This window comes from Pleurodeles waltl, chromosome 10 (assembly GCF_031143425.1).
Source record: "Pleurodeles waltl isolate 20211129_DDA chromosome 10, aPleWal1.hap1.20221129, whole genome shotgun sequence".
Lineage (NCBI taxonomy): Eukaryota > Metazoa > Chordata > Amphibia > Caudata > Salamandridae > Pleurodeles > Pleurodeles waltl.
The window spans coordinates 143,879,485-143,897,961 of record NC_090449.1 but is presented as its reverse complement, the minus strand read 5'-3'; the positions used below and the strand labels follow the sequence as shown (position 1 = coordinate 143,897,961).

The following is an 18,477-nucleotide window of genomic DNA, read 5'->3' as shown; positions in this document are numbered from 1 at the left end:
TATTTCTATTAGGCCAATTTGTCCGCAGGGGAGGGCAGAAACCACTTAGGCACCAGGGATTAGTGTGTGTATATGAGTGTTTTGTTTGGGGGGTGGGGGAGGGAGGGCAGCCCCTTTGGCAAGGGTCACTTCCAATGGAAGCACATTACTGTTGGTAATATCTGCCCTCCTTAGGGGCAGATCGGCCTATTTTTGGAAGGCCCATCTGCCCCCAAGGGGGGCAGAAAGCCCACCAGAAACCAGGGAATATGTTTATTTTCTCAAAAAAAAGAGGGTGGGCGTATGGCCATACCCCCACCCCAAATAAATGGGGCCAAAGTTGTTCTGCCCACAGGTGGGCAGATGGGACAATTACCCCTGATCCACTCCCTGGGGTGGGGCACAAATCCTACTAGATGCCAGGGAATTAATTTTTTAAAAAAAGTGGGGTGGTGGCTACCAACCAGTATGGGGATGGTTATGCCCCCATCCCAACTGAAGGGGGTAACAGTCTTTCAGCTCTCCCCTGCACACTAAAACATCTTAACCCAAGGCAAGCAAGAGGACATTTGGTTATTTTGGGGTTTGGTTTTACATTTGGGCCATGAGAGCTTGGCTAACTCTCAAAATCGTCCCACTTGGAATGGTGAGGGCTGCACTTTTTGGACTTTGGGATGCTGCCATGCAGAAAAATCCACAGATCTAGACACATCTGAAAACTAAACATCTGGGTGAGTCCAGGGTGGTGTGCTTCACATGCACCGCACCATTTTCCTACCCACAATGCCCTGCAAACCTCCAACTTTGCGTAAAATCATACATTTTCCCACATTTTTGTGATGAAACCTTCCGGAATCTGCAGGAATACACAAAATTTCTACTACCCACCATTGTCGCATCTATACCAATAAAAATTCTGCCCCACTTGTCAGCCTAAATATGTTTTTTTTTTCCTTTCAAACTGCCCTTTTGGACCAGCTTTGGTTCACCCTCAATTTCAACATGTTTTTGGCTCTTCCTTGTCACATGCACTTATCCCACCTGCACAAGTGAGGTATCATTTTTACCGGGAGACTGAGATGAACGTTGGGTGGTAGGAAATTTGTCCTGGTGCAGTAATCCCACACAGAACTGTGGGAAAAATTTGATTTTTTAGCTAAATTTGAGGTTTGCTGAGGATTCTGGGTAAGAAAACAGTGGGGGATCCACGCAAGTCACATCTCTCGGGACTCCCTTGAGTGTCTAGTTTTCAGGAATGTTTGGGGTTGGTAGGTTTCCCTATATAGCTGCTGAGCCCAGGACCAAAAACGCCAGTTGCCCCCCACCCCTGCGAAAACAGGTAGTTTTGTTTTTGATAATTCTGATCTGTCCACATAGTGTTTTGGGGCATTTCCTGTCGCCGGCACTAAGCCTACCCACACAAGTGAGGTACCATTTTTAATCGGGGGACTTGGAGGAACACAGAATAGAAGAACAAGTGTTATAGACCATTGTCTTTCTCTACATTTTTTCCTTCCAAATGTAAGGCGGTGTGTAAAAAAAGAAGTCTATTTGAGAAATGCACGGTAATTCACATGCTAATATGGAGACCCCGGAATTCAGAGGTGTGCAAATAACCACTGCTTCTCAACACCTTATCTTGTGCCCATTTTGGAAATACAAAGGTTTCCGTGATACCTATTTTTCACTCTTTACATTTCAGCAAATGAATTGCTGTATACCCGGTATGCAATGAAAACCCATTGCAAGGTGCAGCTTGTTTATTGGCTCTGGGTACCTAGGGTTCTTGATGAACCCACAAGCCCTATATATCCCTGCAACCAGAAACGTCCGCCAGACGTAACAGTATATTGCTTTCAAAAATCTGACATCACAGGGGAAAGTTACACAGTAAAATGTGGAGCAAAATAGACGTTTTTTTCACCTCAATTTCAATATTTTTTTTAATTTCAGCTGTTATTTTCTGTAGGAAAACCTTGTGGGATCTACACAAATGACTATCTGCTGAATTCAAGAATTTTGTCTACTTTTCCGAAATGTTTGGCTTTCAGGGATCCAGCATAGGTTTCACACCCATTTCTGTCACTAACTGGAAGGAGGCGAAAAGCATAAAATATACAAAAAATGGGGTATGTTCCAGTAAAATGCCCAAATTGCGTTGAAAATTTTGGTTTTCTGATTCAAATCTGCCTGTCCTGAAAGCTGGGAAGATGGCAATTGTAGCACTGCAAACCCTTTGTCGATGCCATTTTCAGGGAAAACACCACAAGCATTCTTCTGCAGCCCTTTTTTCCCCATTTTTTTTTAAACAACATTTTTGCTGTATTTTGGCTGATTTCTTGGCCTCCTCCAGGAGAACCCACAAACTGGGTACCTCTAGAATCCCTAGGATGTTGGGGAAAAAAGGATGCAAATTTGGCATGGGTGGGGTAGCTTATGAGGACAAAATGTTATGAGGGTGCTAGCGCGAATTGCCCCAAATAGCCACAAAAAGGCAAGGCACCCGAGGGGGGAAAAGGCCTGGCAGCGAGGGGGTTAAAATAAGTTTTCTTAATTCAATCAAAATTTTTTGTTTCATTTGCTAGGTTAGGCTTCACATAGAAGAGCTGCTAACACTTATTTTTGAGCGGTACCACCAGCTCTTGGAAAACTCTGCTCTGTAATGTGTATTTGGGAAAACCTAAGGCAAACGGAATTGGCATAGTTCACTCTGGATCTGAAGATTGCAGCCACTGTTAAGTAATTTGCTGTTTTCAATAATAGAGTGAACTTTAACAAACGACAAACATGAAAGGTGCAGCTGGATATCATTATGGAAATCTGAGGCCCCATAGAAAAAGCAGCATCAGACTAAACTCCTAAATTCAGACAGAACTGAGATGAAACCTCATCTCATTGGGCCAGTAAGTGTCAGGACATCTCACCAACCATTAACATCCCTGTCTTATTGGATATCAGTTTAGGCCAATGGCCATCATTCTACTCCCAGCTCCTTTCCATTCACGAGACCAGACGAGACTGAAAAACAACAAGTTGTGTTATTTTTTATGTTTCACAACGATATGCAATATTTGCTAAACCACAATATTTAGCATAGGCGCATAGCAAATCTCTGGGGGAAAAAAAAGATGGGAGCAAAGGTTAGCACAACATATTGTCCTGAAATGTTGCTAATATCCACATTATTCTGTTTAAATTTTACAGCAAGTCTCAAGACAAAAGAAAACTCACCAATCATTTTCTGATTCAAAGTAGCACACGGATATAAGTCTGGCCCCACTGCCAACGGCAAACTTGTTCTCCAGAGGTGACCATTTGACAAAGGTAGCAGCACGGTTTATTCTCAGGATCACCAAGGTTGGCTTCCACATGCCATCTTTTTGACTCCAGACGTAGGCGTTCCGGTCTGATCCACATGTCACAATTCTATCACTTTTGGGGGCCCAGTCAATTCCTGAAAAGGCAGATAATAACCATTTAATTTAATCACAACAGAATGCATCTAAAATGTTCAGTTTTCTCTCAACTTGTCGAAAGTGCCCTCATTCTCTACCACACATCTTTTTTGTAAATAACTATTTAGCCTCAAGGTGCATTCTACTATATCACATCTCTTTACAGTAGTATCCATGAACAGCCACAGTGGGATATATTTATAAAGCTTTCTTTGTTATGCTGGCCTTCCTCAAATGCAAATTCAGATTCACCTACTGCAAAGCGGCTTCAAAGTTGCTTACCAGTGATGTGGCCATTATGCTCCTTCAGTTCATGGGCTTTCACCCACTGGTTTCCGCTCTTCTTATAAACATGAACTTCGTGATTGTTGGGACTGATGGCGATCTCTGATGTGACAAAGAAAAAATTTAAATGTAATAATTTGTCTTTTTGTTTATTTTAGTGGATGACATATTTGGGAAGCAGGTAAAAACAAGCATTTGCAATGCACTAGGGTCTCGCAATTCTCGGAGTTACAGCTGTTAGCAGTTGTAAACTCCCAACCGGATTTTTCTTTCCAAATTGAAAGAAAAAAACAGCGCGATCACGCTGCTACAGTTCACGCATAGTGAAAGCTATCAGCAAAAGTGCAATTAACTATGAAACAGGGTCGATGTTATGCAAAGTGCTCGACTTCTGGCAAGCGAGATCGTGCTGCAAACAAAAGATAAAAAGTAGTCCACAAACCCGACGGGAAACAGCAAGCCTCACATGTTTCCAGTACTTGTTCGCTGCGCTCGAGGAGGGTTAACCACCGGAAAAGGCATGACGTATGCATACCTTCCACTAATGAAAGCATGCAGATTTTAAAAAGGCAAGCCCACGAACCAATGAAAGACAACTGAGGGGCTCCAAGCCCTTTTCTAATTCCTAAAGCATCTCGCATGCAACGCAGGCTTGACCCTAAAAAGACTATCACACAATTCCCTCCTACTAGCTTTGTACAGAAAACTATGTGACCTTGCTAGTGTGTGGCTAAGGGTAGGCACGGACATTCCAGATCTGATATGCAATTAATTTCACTGGCTCCTTGGTATATCTGCAGCCAGTCTGCAAAGTATCAGACCAAAATTTCCCCAGGCCCCAAAACGTAAAGGTGGGTGTCCTGATGCCCACCCAGGGCACCCACAATAGCCTTGTTGGGGGGGCCACGTGGGGCGACACCAAGGCCCCCACGGCCCCAGCCGGCTCCCTGCACACAGAGGGAGCCAGTATTAATCCGGTCCGCATGGAGCATCTTCCTTCATGTGGGAGCAATATTTTGATCTGTGATGCGGGCAAGGACACAGATCTTAGGTCTGCTCCCAGCAGGTGAGCATTTTTGAAGTTCCTGACAGCTGGGAGCAGATATCGTGTTTGCTCCTGCTTCATAGTATTTTTTTTTTAATGCTCTGGCCACGCGAGAGAGCACACAGGCTTCCCTGTCAACGTCCATGTGGGAAGGGAAACCTCTATGTCCTGGGGACAGGCTCTCAGGGACATAACATCTGAGCCGGTCCCTCGGATGGGGACGTCGGGCCATTAGTGGCCCACGTGGGGGGGGGGGGGCCCTCTCCCTTAAAGTAATCAGCCCTGTACAAGTATTTTTTTACCCTACATTTCTCAAAAACCACTGAACGGATTTACACTAAATGACAAAAAGCACAACCTGTGAACCAAGATCTACCTTCCTGCCAAATTTGGTGTATTCCCATTCATCAGTTTTTGCTATAAGCCTGTTTTAAAGGAGTCTGAAAAAATTAATGGAGATTTTGCGTTTTGGACTCCCCCCTCCTCCCCCCCTTTTTCCCCCTCAGGCCCTGCTTGAAGGATCACCAAAACGCTTCACGAAGGAGCTGAATTGGATGAATGTTTTTGGGGGAAATTTTGTGAAGATTCGCCAACCGGGGCCAAAGTTATTAGCAAATCAAAAAACCCTCTTTCTATGGAAAAGCAGACTTAACTATAGACCGCCACTAGGTTTTATATATATATATATATATATATATATATATATATATATATATATATACACACATACACACACACATACATATATACACATACATCTATTCACATATTTCCATCAGAAAACAACATTCTGCAAACATCAGAAGTCACCGTGTAGTGTTTAGTTACACAGAGGCTTCCTTCTGTATCTCACCTCCCAATTTTGAAAGTGTCCGTCCGAGATACAGCAATCTCACACTGCAGGTTAACATTTTGTTTCGTAATCAGGCGTATATCAATCTTACAGCATCTACGAAATACTGTTTAGGCCCAACGCCTCAAGTTGGAGGCTTGCCTATTGGTATAGAAAGGTCTATTGCACTGCTCTTTGATATTTAGGTTTCTGTTATATACATCAAAAACCTTACAGAAACAATTTTGTAAATTAAACACACAGGTACTTCAGCCCATCATGCCATCATACTGGTACTGGATTCGGGAACCTAAATGCTGTTGCACGCAAATCACTGCGGAAGACACACAACTCTGACCTCTCTCACTTGGACTGCAGTCTGCAACAGGCGGATTACAGTACGTTCTACATTCAGATCCAGTATCAAGTGCTCAACTCCCAGATCAATTGCCATTTTTCATCCGCGCCTGAACAACACCCACTAAGAGACTAGATTCATAGGGAATCAATAATGTTTACTTTTCAGAATATCGCATTCCCTTTCACCATTACCCCAACAGCGAAGCTTACCCACTCGCAGCGCCATTAGGCCAAGGCGCAACCTATCTTGAAATGTATTTTTTTGGGGAGGGGGAGGGCTCTAAAACGTCAATTGCACAACGTCACTAACCTCCAAGACTACTATAGGGCACCTGGGACCAAGGCGGATTAGACAGATTTTGGCACGGTGGCTCAGTTAATTAATGCATTCACTGCACAGATGTCTCCTTGATCCCTGCGGTTACGGGTTAAAATACTGGCCTGGCCACTTTGCTTTTCACCCTTCTCAGTGGAATAAATTGCATAACATTGGGAAGGACAAAAAAATCGCTACCTGCCAGTAGCACCAACCAACATTCTCTGTTGATACACCTCTTATTTATTCTTGAATTCATTCGTTGTAACCAAGCTCGGACTGGAAACCAAAACTGGCCCAGGTAGAAATGTTCAAAACGGCCCCATGCTGCACGAGACTGCTGGTAGAATGCAGCCACGCGGTCTTGACTGGGTGGTGGCAACCTATCCTGCTCAGGGGGGCAAAACTCGGGCCTGCAGTCTACCAGGACCTGTCAGAGTGGCTGCGTGGACAGTCGGGGCCTGTTCGTAATTGATTACAAAAAATCTATAGCTACTGGGTTAAAAAACGGCTTCGTGCACAATCTTCTGCCCTCTCCAGAGCATCGGAAATGTTATCAGGATAGCTCAGTGGCACGAACACCGGCCATGGAGCTTCAATCATCTGCAGGTGATAAGCTATAGGCCAGCCGTAGCAGGCTCAAGCTTCCACCCTTCCGAGGTTGGTAAATCATCAATAACAAGCGTCCTTTAGGCTGTTCAGAGGACATAAAGGTTTGAAGCGCTATATAAAACAAGTTATTATGGGTGTGGTACGTTTTAAAGTACGAGATGCGGATAAACCTAAGTGTCCCATGCTTCGACTGTCAACTTTGGCTGAACGATCATTACGGCCATGGGGTGGCGCCAGACTGCAGACTATGTTAGTTGAAGGATTGGCAGGGTGACAACCAGGTGTAGAAACGTTATTAACACAAGTGGAAAGAAAGGAAGAGGAATGTGCGGGTTACGTATACACTTCGAAACTGTAAACGATATTAACTCCATCCAGACTAAACAGAGAGAGACTAAACAGGAGGCCAAGTTCCACCTGCTAAAAAATGATCTGCTCCAGCAGAAGTAATGGCATAGGGCGGCCAGGGTCGGACGTCTCAGACAGGTGCGTGTTTAAAGCTAGCTATGCAGAACCGTGCATCTCCCGCCGGCGAGGATTAGTGACCTCTAACCCCTCACTTCGACTCCTTTTATGCAAAAGCACTTTGTATCAATAATAAAGTCGTCATTAGGTACAATGCTTCATTGTGCTTCTGCGAATATCTTTAACCTACGAGTAGAATTCACAGGTCAGAGGAGAGGGAAGGTAAACGCCTGGGGCGCTCTGTGATCTACAGAAGTACAGGGAAATCGGGGCTCTGCCGAATACACGGCCGTGAAGATCTCCGTGACAAACAAAACAACCAGCAGAACACAACTGGACACCAAATGTTGATTCCAAGGTGTACGTTAACGGTGTTCAGGTACAATAGGGGCGGTCCATCAGTGAAATGGCGCAGATATCATAAAGCGGCAGGGATAATTCAAAAGCATTCGACACATTAGCGCAGGTCTCCAACTTATAAATGTCGGCTGAACGGAGACTTCTCCTGAAAATAAGTTACTCTTCGTAAGTGCAGAAGGAGGCAGTTACTAGCTCACACGTGCCAGCCTAATATTACCACTGCGCACCGTGGGGCCTACGCCTCACTCTTTGCGGAGACACGGAGAGCGTCGCAGATATACATATCCAGGAGTCCACAAAGTCGCAACGCTAGAGGGCCGATCAATGTGCGCGAGCTCGTACACATTCCACACACGAGGGTGACCTTTCGCGCGGCGGGAACGCCCGATCAGGATCAATAGGTGCAGCGCACGCGCCACCCCAGGCCATGCAATCACTCACACACTGAAGCCGCTGGGGGATTCCGGCTACTTACGAGTGCGGTCCTTGTTCCAGGCATGGCAGGTGATTGGCTCCAGTAAAAACTGATGCAGGGACATGGTGGGCGTTGGACTTGCTTGGGTTCTTCAGAAGGGAGAAGGCTGAAATGGAGAAAAGAAGGATTGTCATTCTCACTGAAAGTGCATTTTGGGTACATGCACTCCGGAAACCATTATAACCGTGCCGTTAGAGACTAGCCAGGGCCCTCAGCACTGAATTACAGTTTACAATAAATCTGCAGAGTGAACCAGAGACAGAAATGTAATCCATAAGTTCATTAAGTCATTGAACGTGTAGGGTGCCATGAAGAGGCCCTATTTCGGGTAGTAAATATACAAAATCCGCGTGTAGGAAAAACCAGTTCATTCTGTATTTAGACCTAAGACTACAAGATTGTCAGCGATTGAATAGCAAAGTTCTAATTACAAGGCCATAAGAACACTCAGTCCCAATAACAGACTTCATGTAGGTCCCACAGTTTAGTACATTACACACATTTTAAGGCTTTAGTAGTTTTTACGACTTAATTTCTACTTGTGACAAATAACTATGTCCTCACATAACAAATTAGCTTTCACTCTTTCTCAGTTGCTGTTCTCAAAATAGAGACAGTCCATATTTGAGATCAGGATACTCTACATGTGCACTTACATGGGTACAAATTGTGAAGAGTAAGTAAAACTACACCAAAAGTCCCAGTTTCACCGGAAGGTCAACTTTGGAACTGCTTATATTTTTTTGTACAAGGAAAAAAAAAAATTTTTTTTTTTTTTAAACTCAGTAACTTGGAACAATCTTGGTGTATTCCAGGCTAGTTGTTCCTGTTTCAAACCCACTGTGATACAGAACTTTAGTCCAATTGCTTTCCATTAGATGAAGGAGGACTAGAAATCACCAAATGGAAGGAGTTGGTAAATGAAAGACCTGGGCTGGGATATAGTTTCCTTGATGGCATGGAGTAAATTGGTTAATTTAGTTAGGCATTAGGAACAGATCACTCATTTTCTTGACATGCATGTATCTAAAAGCCTGTAATGCATCAGCCGGGCCACTTTCCAGGCCAAAAAGCATATGTTGTGCTCCTCCATAAGTATAAGAAAAGAAAAGGGGCCCTCAAAAATATGGAAAATTACGTGCTCCTCCAAGATCAGTAAGCTTGAGGACAAGATAATTTACATGCAACAAGTTGTTTTCACTACTTACACAAGTCTGATTACTTAGCTAGATATGTATTCATTTCAGCTAGATGAGCCACACAGAGTTTTGATGTTTTTGTAAAGCACTGATTCTCAAAGTACGGCCCTGGGGCCACATTAGGCCCTCCTGACCTTTACATGTTGCTCCCTGGTCAACAGCAGCAATGGGCTGCTTTTTACTAGACTCCGCACCAACATAAAAAAAAAGAAATCTAACTGAACAAACTTTCAGGTGAATTGAAGTTAAAAAAGGATGTAACTAGGTTGTGTTGCCCTATTGAACTTTATGAACACTTTCAGTTTTAAAGACATATTGCGGCAAAAATATGATAACTTCTCTTCAGAATTCAAAAAGTGTATTTCGTTAGCATGCAGAACCGTTTTGCCTTAGTAAATCAGATTATGTCAAAAGTTTTTATTAAAAAAATGAAAAAAAAATAAAAAAAATGGTTAGGACGCTTTCACAGCACCGCATGCGACTACCGAAGCATGGTTTTAAATAGATAGTAGATGGAAAATAAGAAACTCTATTTTACAGACATAAAAGCATTGAGAAAGCCCCGGCCTCACAGGCACATAAGGGGCGAAACACGTGTTGGCTATAACTCATGGAAAAGGAACGTTATTTTGAATACACAATGTATGAACAAACCCCTAATACCTTGGAAATGTGATTGGTTACAATCAATCAATCAGTGAATTTGTAAAGCGCGCTATGTACCCGACAGGGTTTCGAGGCGCTGGGGGGGGGGGGGCGGGGTGCTGCTAGCGTTCGACGAGCCACGTCTTGAGGAGTCTCCTGAAGGTGAGGAGGTCCTGGGTCTGGCGTAGAGAGGTGGGGAGAGAGTTCCAGGTCTTGGCGGCAAGGAAGGAGAAAGATCTGCCGCCAGAGGTCTTGCGCTGGATTCGGGGGACTAAGGCGAGGGCGAGGTTGGCAGAGCGGAGTTGGCGTGTGGGGACGTAGAAGTTGAGTCTGGTGTTCAGGTAGGTGGGTCCGGTGTTGTGTAGTGCCTTGTGTGCGCGGGTGAGGAGTTTGAAGGGGATCCATTTTTCCACAGGGAGCCAGTGGAGGTCCTTCAGGTGGGGGGAGATGTGACATCGGCGGGGTATGTCGAGGATCAGGCGGGCGGATGCGTTGGAGTCGTTTGATGTCTTTCGTTGGGATGCCTGTGTAGAGTGCGTTGCCGTAGTCAAGTCTGCTACTGACGAGGGCTTGAGTCACCGTCTTCCTGGTTCCTGTTGGAATCCACTTGAAGATCCTGCGGAGCATGCGGAGGGTGTTGAAACAAGAGGAGGAGACGGCGTTGATCTGTTTGGACATGGTGAGAGCAGAGTCGAGGACGAAGCCGAGGTTTCGTACGTGGCTGGCTGGGGTGGGTGGGGGGCCACCAGGAGTCGTTCCAGGCCGAGGGGGAGCGTCCGAGGATGAGGACTTCCATCTTGTCGGAGTTGAGCTTCAGGCGGCTGTTGCTCATCCACTCGGCGATGGATTTTAGTCCCTCGTGGAGGTTGGTTTTGGCGGCGAGCGGATCTTTGGTCAGGGAGAGGACGAGCTGGGTGTCGTCGGCGTAGGAGATGATGCTAAGGTTGTGTTGAAGGGCCAGTTGTGCGAGGGGGGCCATGTAGACGTTGAACAACTTTGGGCTAAGAGAGGAGCCTTGGGGGACGCCGCAGATGAGGTTGGTGGCTTTGGAGCGGAAGGGTGAGAGTCGGACTCTCTGGGTTCTGTCGGAGAGGAAGGATGAGATCCAGTTGAGGGCTTTGTCTTGGATGCCGGCTTCGTGGAGACAGGTTAGCAGGGTGCGGTGGCAGACTGTGTCGAAAGCGGCTGATAGGTCGAGGAGGATGAGAGCTGAGGTTTCGCCGTTGTCCATTTGTTGTCTGATGTCATCTGTGGCGGCGAGGAGTGCGGTCTCAGTGCTGTGGTTTCGTCTGAATCCAGATTGTGAGGGGTCTAGGATGGAGTTGTCTTCTAGGAAGTGGGCGAGCTTTGCGTTGACGATCTTCTCTATGACTTTCGCTGAAAAAGGGAGGAGAGAGATCGGTCGGAAGTTTTTGAGATCGTTGGGGTCAGCCTTGGGTTTCTTGAGGAGGGGTTGGATTTCTGCGTGCTTCCAGCTGTCGGGGAAGGTGGAGGTGTTGAAGGAGAGGTTGATGATCTTGCGGAGTTTGGGGGCGATGGTGGCAGCGGCTTTGTTGAATACGTGATGTGGGCACGGGTCCGTGGGAGAGCCTGAGTGGATGGAATTCATGGTTGTTAGGGTTTCGGTGTCGTCTACTTGGGTCCAGGTGGTGAGGCGGCAGGCGTGGGAGGAGTCGTCGGGGGTGGGGTCTGGCGGAGGTGCGGTGTTGAAGCTGTCGTGGATGGCTTCGATTTCCTGGTGGAGAGATCGTCGCAGAGTTTCTGGGAGGGAGGGACATCGTTGACGTTGGTGTTTGGGTTGGAGAGTTCCTTCACGATGCAGAAGAGTTCTTTGCAGTCGTGGGCGTTGTTGTTGAGGCGTTCTGTGAAGTGGGCGCGTTTGGCGAGTCGGATCCGTTGGTGGTGTTCACGGTTGGCGTCTTTGAGGGTAGCAAGGTTGTCGGGTGTGCGCTCGAGGATCCATTTCTTCTTGAGTTTCTGGCAGGTGCGTTTGGAATATATGAGGAGTGGCTGGAACTAATGTAAAAGGAATGTTATTTTGAATACACGATGTGTGAATAAACAAATAATACTTTGGAAATTAGATTTGTAACAATATGAACAGTGAAGAAATTCTGATCTTGGATGAAAATCTTTAATAATCAATATAAATTGTACAATACATTACTTGGATACTTCGCATAATCAACAGAAAAAACACCATAAACAAATACAATATTCACAAGTGATTTATCAATCTGAGTAAATTTGAAATAATACCCTTAGGAAAACAAATACTTTTGTGAACTGATTTCTATAAATTAGAGGCAGTGGGACAAACCCCTAGGAGTACTACATGCATTTCACACAAAACAAACAAGAGCAAACATGCCTTCCGCAGGGATTATTGGAGGAGGAGGGCAAGGTTAGGCCCATAGTACATTGTGATGCAGTGCGCAGCATGGGTTTGGGTGGTTAGGGGGCTTGGCTGAAGGCCGTGAGTGAGGTTATAGGGGGGGGTTAGTCGCAGGACTTGGCCACAAGCCAGACCCTGCTGCCAACTCCCAGCGTGCATGGCGGTGGTTGGATTAACGTATAGTAATAAAAATTACTTGATGTTAAAAAACCATTGAAGTTCACTTACGAAACCAAAGATTACAGGGAAGTTATACTTAGGTTCAGAATTTATTCGCACAAAACCATAGAAACTCAGCAGTTATAGTTAGTTGTTTCAAGTAATTAACTTGCGGCCTAAGGTAACTATAAAACTTGCACACTCACCATGCACTGATAATTACCCCAGATATTACAGAAAACACAACAACTCTTCTAAGGTCAATAAAAATATCAATGAAACATCAGAAGTCAAATTATTGAAGAAAAAACTGAGTATGGCGAAGAAACGAGTTATAGTTAGGCCTAAGGTAACTATATCTGCTGAATTTCGATGGTATTTTGCAAGAAAATTCAGAACCTAACTCTAATGTCCCTGTAACCTTTAGTTTTGTAAGAGAAAATTAATGATTCTTTGAATATTTACCCAGGAGTATAACTGTTCAGTATAGCCATGATGGAAAATTAAGGCGGTAACTCAGAAGGGAAATCTAATATCTATTTGAATGCATAATTTCAACCTAAAATATGGCCTCTGTGTAATAATTTACAAGATGTTTTTTCATAACAAACAACATTTAAACAAAGTATGTGGAGACTGAGAATTTGTCAGGATCATAACTTTAGCTGGACACTTGAGATATTTATTGTGTTCACATTCTGTTGCAGTTTTGTGCCCGACTACTTACTACCCTCTTTATTGCTAAAATATTTTTAACCCCCCCCCCCCAAAAAAAAAATATATATATATATATATCCGACAGTTACCCAATTAATGATCTCCATTACTATAGGGAAGAAGATGAGCTAGAACAAAGCAGTGGTTACCTTGAGTTTATCAATATGAACTCAGTACTAAGACCTGTCTCAGACCCATTGAGCATGCTCCAAGGCACCCTTGGTTGGCCTCCATGCTAGCCATCTGCAAGCCATCTTGTTTACAATTTCTATGCTCACCACACCCTAGTACTCGAGGGGGTGGGGGGGGGGGAAAGGGGAATTAATGGAAAACGTGAGCAGAATTATAAAATGGGCAAGTATCACTATCGGGGCTGTGTTTCACCAACGCTATGAACAGGACATCACAGACGATGAAGCAAAGCTCAAAGTCATCATCCTGTAACCACGAACCCAGAGGCGGAAAAACATTATCACTGGTACTCTAATTACACTTTCAATTTGTGTATGGCCCATATTAGCTCCCAGTCCCAGAGTGATACCATGGATCAGCTGTGCATTAGGAAAATCGCAGGTGAGCAATGCACAACATGACCTTTCTTAACCTATCTCACCACCATCAGCTCTTTTCATCTGTCCTATATATTAAAGAAGTGTACCCCATGTTTTGTTGCCACCCCACACCCCTTCACCCTTTGCGATTCTTTGTTCTTCAGCAAAAAAATAACTGAAAAACATAGGACTAGCCGACCATACCACCCCTCTTGAGCAACCCAAACCTACTGCACAAATATATATATATATATATATATATATATATATATATATATATATATATATTAAAAAAAATAACTAGGGTTTTGTTATTTTGTTATCCTCCTCCAGCGGCGTAACTTCCATCCCACAGAGAAGGCCATGCTCATGGCTCTCAACAAGAAAGAGTGTGGGGCATATGAGAGCCGCTGGCTTGAGGGAGTCGCGAGAAAGCCGCTCTGACACAGCCTCCATCTATCATGGACAGAATTCCTACACCTGCAGTGGGGCTACACTGAGCCAAAACTGACAGGGGTATGGTGGCTGGGGCACTGGTAGGGTGACCAAACATCCCGGATTTCCCCGGGCAGTCCCAGTTTTTAGAGGGCTGGCCAGGTGTCCCGACACTTCCCTTAATTTTAAATAAATGTCCCGGTTTTTGGGACAAAGGTCAGATCATCTAGGGAAGCATAAGTTAAAGACACCTACAAAGTATGAAATAATTAAAGTAATTTATCTGTTACTCTCAGCAACACATTCCCCTGTCTGCTCCAAGCAGAGAGACGGAGTGGGGAGCAGAGAGGGGTGGGAAGTTAAGTCATAGCTAATTTTATATATGTAGTCTTGTAAAGGTGTGTGTGTGTGTGTATATATATACATATATATATATATACACACACACACACAAACATGTATAGGCATACATTCAGAAAGCTACGCATAAAACGGGACAGGCCAGATATAAAAGTGAGAGTAAAGTTGTTAGTCCTTCTTTTATGTCTGACCAGTCCCGGTTGATGCTCCTCAAAATCTGGTCACCCTAGCACTGGCCACACAGACCCGAGGGGTGGGAAAGCTGGTACGGGTGGCAAACCGTTCCAATGCACATACACCGCCTCGCCGTTATTAGTTGAACCCAGATGCCGCAAGGCATTACCACACCTAAAATTCACTACACACAATAGCGGTATCTTTTCAAAAAAGTTCTTTCTCCGGTCCTACTGTCTGGCCGGCTGCTTTCGAGTTAAGCATCCTTTGAAGTGTATGCGCTTAATACCACGAAATTGCAAATAAGTGAAACCTGTTGTTAACAGCACTTACAAAAAAGGTCAATAACTGCAGTAGTAAGCATTATATAAAAACACCTTTGTGTTCTCTGAAACCTTTGTGCCTGGTGTAAGTACTAGATGCGTAGCAGTGAAAGGTTAGAACCACCCTAACAATGCCGTCTAACAGTGTTTTTTCGGTTTCGCCTTGGTGAGGAGGCACCAAGACACTGCTGTTGCTCCTTCCGTCCACAGTCCTGGAGATTAGGTAGATGGTTAATTTGACAGCAAGGGGGGCTCAGAGACTACAGCGAGATCACAAACAGGAGCACATGCGGAGCAATTGTGACCACTCCATCTGCACCCCCACGACTCCCGACGGACCTGGCACATTCCTTTAAGAATTGACTCCTATTATAAGTCGCCAAGGCTACGCATTCAGCACCCTAATAAAATTCGAGAGAACATTAAACATTCCGTACACGGTCATGAGACAAGAAGAATCAGAGATCCATTCTGTCAGGAACTGTGCACACAAACAGCATAATCTAAAACTTAAAGCAGCTCCCCTTCCCACGTTAACCTATTTTTAGTGCATAGTCTGGGAAAGTCATGTGAAACTTTCCAACAAAAAACGCCCCCTTCTGATTAGCGCTCCCCCCGTCACATATTCCCTGGAGATGCTGCTAAGACAAGAAAAGTAACTTCTGCATACAGTATTTATACACAAGACAAGCTTAGAATGGATGTTCAATATGGTCCTGGGACCTTGTAAACAGATTCACTCAGAGCCACACAGGCATGCAACTGGTTACACATGGCGTTACTCAACTCCACGGAGCCCTCCACGGACGTTATTAGTTTGCAGTATGGAAATGCGCTCTCCCTTTTTCCTTTAGGATACTTTTTTTTTTTTTTTTTTAAACATGAAGCTGGTGAAGCAACTAAAAGCTGACTCTAGGCTGGCGCATAGAGGAAATTCTCAGACTCAATAGAGCCAATTGCATCACAGAAAACTGCTCAGAGCTTGAGATGCCCAAAGTGTAAAATGACATAATTAGCATTTGTACAATGGAGCAGGGGAGGCTATTGAGTATAGGAGCTGCTCCTATTTTTTTGCCATTTATTAACTGTTTATTTGTAACAGAAGACAACTCCTAATATCGCACACCGCTGAACTTGGGTTATAACAAGGGTTAAAAATAAAATAAAAAATCATGACAACAATAACAAGCACTGTCAAAGCCGATGGGTCTAGGTTTAATGTGCTAACACATGCAGTGTTAGAACATTAGAGTACAGCAACTGAAAGTGAGCCGAAAGAGAGGAATTTCGTTTTAAAAGTAGTGCATCATGCAATTCAATTTTAGGACGCGAAAGGGAGGTGGAAGCATAGAGCCAATTAGCCAACAGCATCAGACGAGACACAAATACTCCTGTGCCAAAACGTGACTGACAAGTTTACTGCCAATGGCTGACAGAGGCTAGTCAAAGAAAGTCAGTGGTTGAAAGGGATAGGCTTAAAGTCCTCTCAACGTACACTGCAGCAATGGGTCGGTTTGAAGGGTTCACTGGTCGAATTCTCCTGGGTTCCTCTTTCATTGCTGCTGGATGGACTCCACAAACCGTTAACTTCAATAGACACCATTGTCTCTGGCATTTCTTGAGATCTGCCCACACTGCTCCCGGAAATGTTCACACGTCCACATAAAAACACTATTGTGGTGTCTGTGATATTCATGGGTTCTGCCAGCTCCTCATGTGCTTATGCAGCCCCAGGTAGAGTAGATATTGGATCTCAAGCGCCTCAATACTGCACAGTCTTGATGGATCCTAGACTTGATCTTAAATTATTCTGGTCCTGAAGCATGTAAACTTGGTAGGGGAATTATTGTAAATAGAAGCATTTGCACCAGAATACATTCAAAATATCTTTGCTACATGTCGTAAAGGTTTTAGCGCAAAATGACAGGAGAACAATCTCAGAACATGACGCAGAACACACATACTTTTCCAACATGTGCCCAACAAAAACTATCAACCACTAACCACAAATGAAATAGCTCCTTATTAAGTCACCTAAATGTGTTGTTTGTGCTGCTAGATGTAGGAAAACTTTATACACGTCAATAATCGTCTAAATGGGTTAGTAAAATTCTTATAATAGTCATAGGCTGCAGCATTACAAGGAATCTTTAAGGTAGCTGTGTCCAATCGAAGGCCCTTTCTGATGCAAGCATAGCCTGTAACCATTTCTGGGTATAGTTCATCACAGGTTCTCTTCCCACTGATCTTACTAAGAAGTAGAACTCTTGGCGTTGAAAGTGGCATTCTTTTTAAAACTTTTGTTTTTTATATGCAGAAGAGTGATGATATTGGATAGCACTATGCCATTTATATGAACTTGCTGCACTGGAGAACCAGAAAATGGGAAATTGGTCATGAGGTACATAAGACTGCATGTGCACTGAAGTATTTCAAGCCTATCTCTTCAGTGGAGGTGAACAGAAAAATGCTGTACCTGCAGGCAAAGCTCTAAACAATAGATGCCATTGGAAAACATTAAAAAAAAAAATATATATATTGTTGACCACATTGGATGTGGAAAACTCGCCAACTGAACCTACCCCTCCCACAATCCTCTCTTTGCAAATTATGGCACACTGAATTAAGCGACACGATGACGTCATGCCTGACCAATGCATGACCACAAGAATGACGCAGTTTTATCGGTTATATAATTTATTAATATATACATAAAGAGTTTCATTTCATGCCATGGACTGTGAAAAGGGACTATTGTGCCATAGTCTTTCAAACCTCGCAATGTCAGTGACCAACTAGGAAGGGGCTATTTTACTGTTTCAGTGAAGCTTTCGCTCAAGTGCATGGCGTTTATACTTTCATTAAAAGAGGTATTTGATTTGCTTGGGCTCAGGAGGATAGGCCTCAGTCCCAGGTGTACTGTTTCCAGATTGGTGGGGATGGGAAGGTTAGGGCCCTCTGGAGGAGCGAGGCGACTTCCCCTAAGAAGTATTGAGTCTTTTGGCAGTCCTACCATATATGTAGTGCATCACAATACGTGCCACAACCTCCCCAACACATTTGAGTTATGATACATACAGTGTAGTCTATATGGGGTGTAGTCCCATTCCCATACCAATAATAATTTCTAATTTATCTCTCGATTGTGAATGGATGCGGCGGAGAAGTGAATATCTCTGTGTAATTTATCGCACCTCTTAGGTTCTATCGTTGTTCCGAGTGCGCGCTCCCATTCAGCGCTGTCCCACCAGGTCTGTGGGATCTCTTGGGACAGGAGAAGTCGGTATATTGCTTAATTGTATCACGACTACCAATCAATTTGAGGAAATGGAGAT

The 18,477-nt window shown here is 44.3% G+C and overlaps 1 protein-coding gene across 1 annotated transcript in view; it reads right to left on the bottom strand.

The window, feature by feature from the left end:
- The window catches only part of ARPC1A (actin related protein 2/3 complex subunit 1A), an 81,381-nt gene that overhangs the window by 47,733 nt on the left and 15,171 nt on the right, over window positions 1-18,477 (bottom strand). Inside the window, exons 2-4 of the mRNA XM_069210019.1 lie at window positions 8,185-8,290; window positions 3,717-3,821; window positions 3,211-3,433 (exon numbers count right to left, since the gene is read on the bottom strand). Of these exons, the coding sequence (XP_069066120.1) occupies window positions 3,211-3,433; window positions 3,717-3,821; window positions 8,185-8,248 (392 nt within the window). The 5' untranslated portion in view covers window positions 8,249-8,290. The remainder of the gene's footprint in view (window positions 1-3,210; window positions 3,434-3,716; window positions 3,822-8,184; window positions 8,291-18,477) is intronic.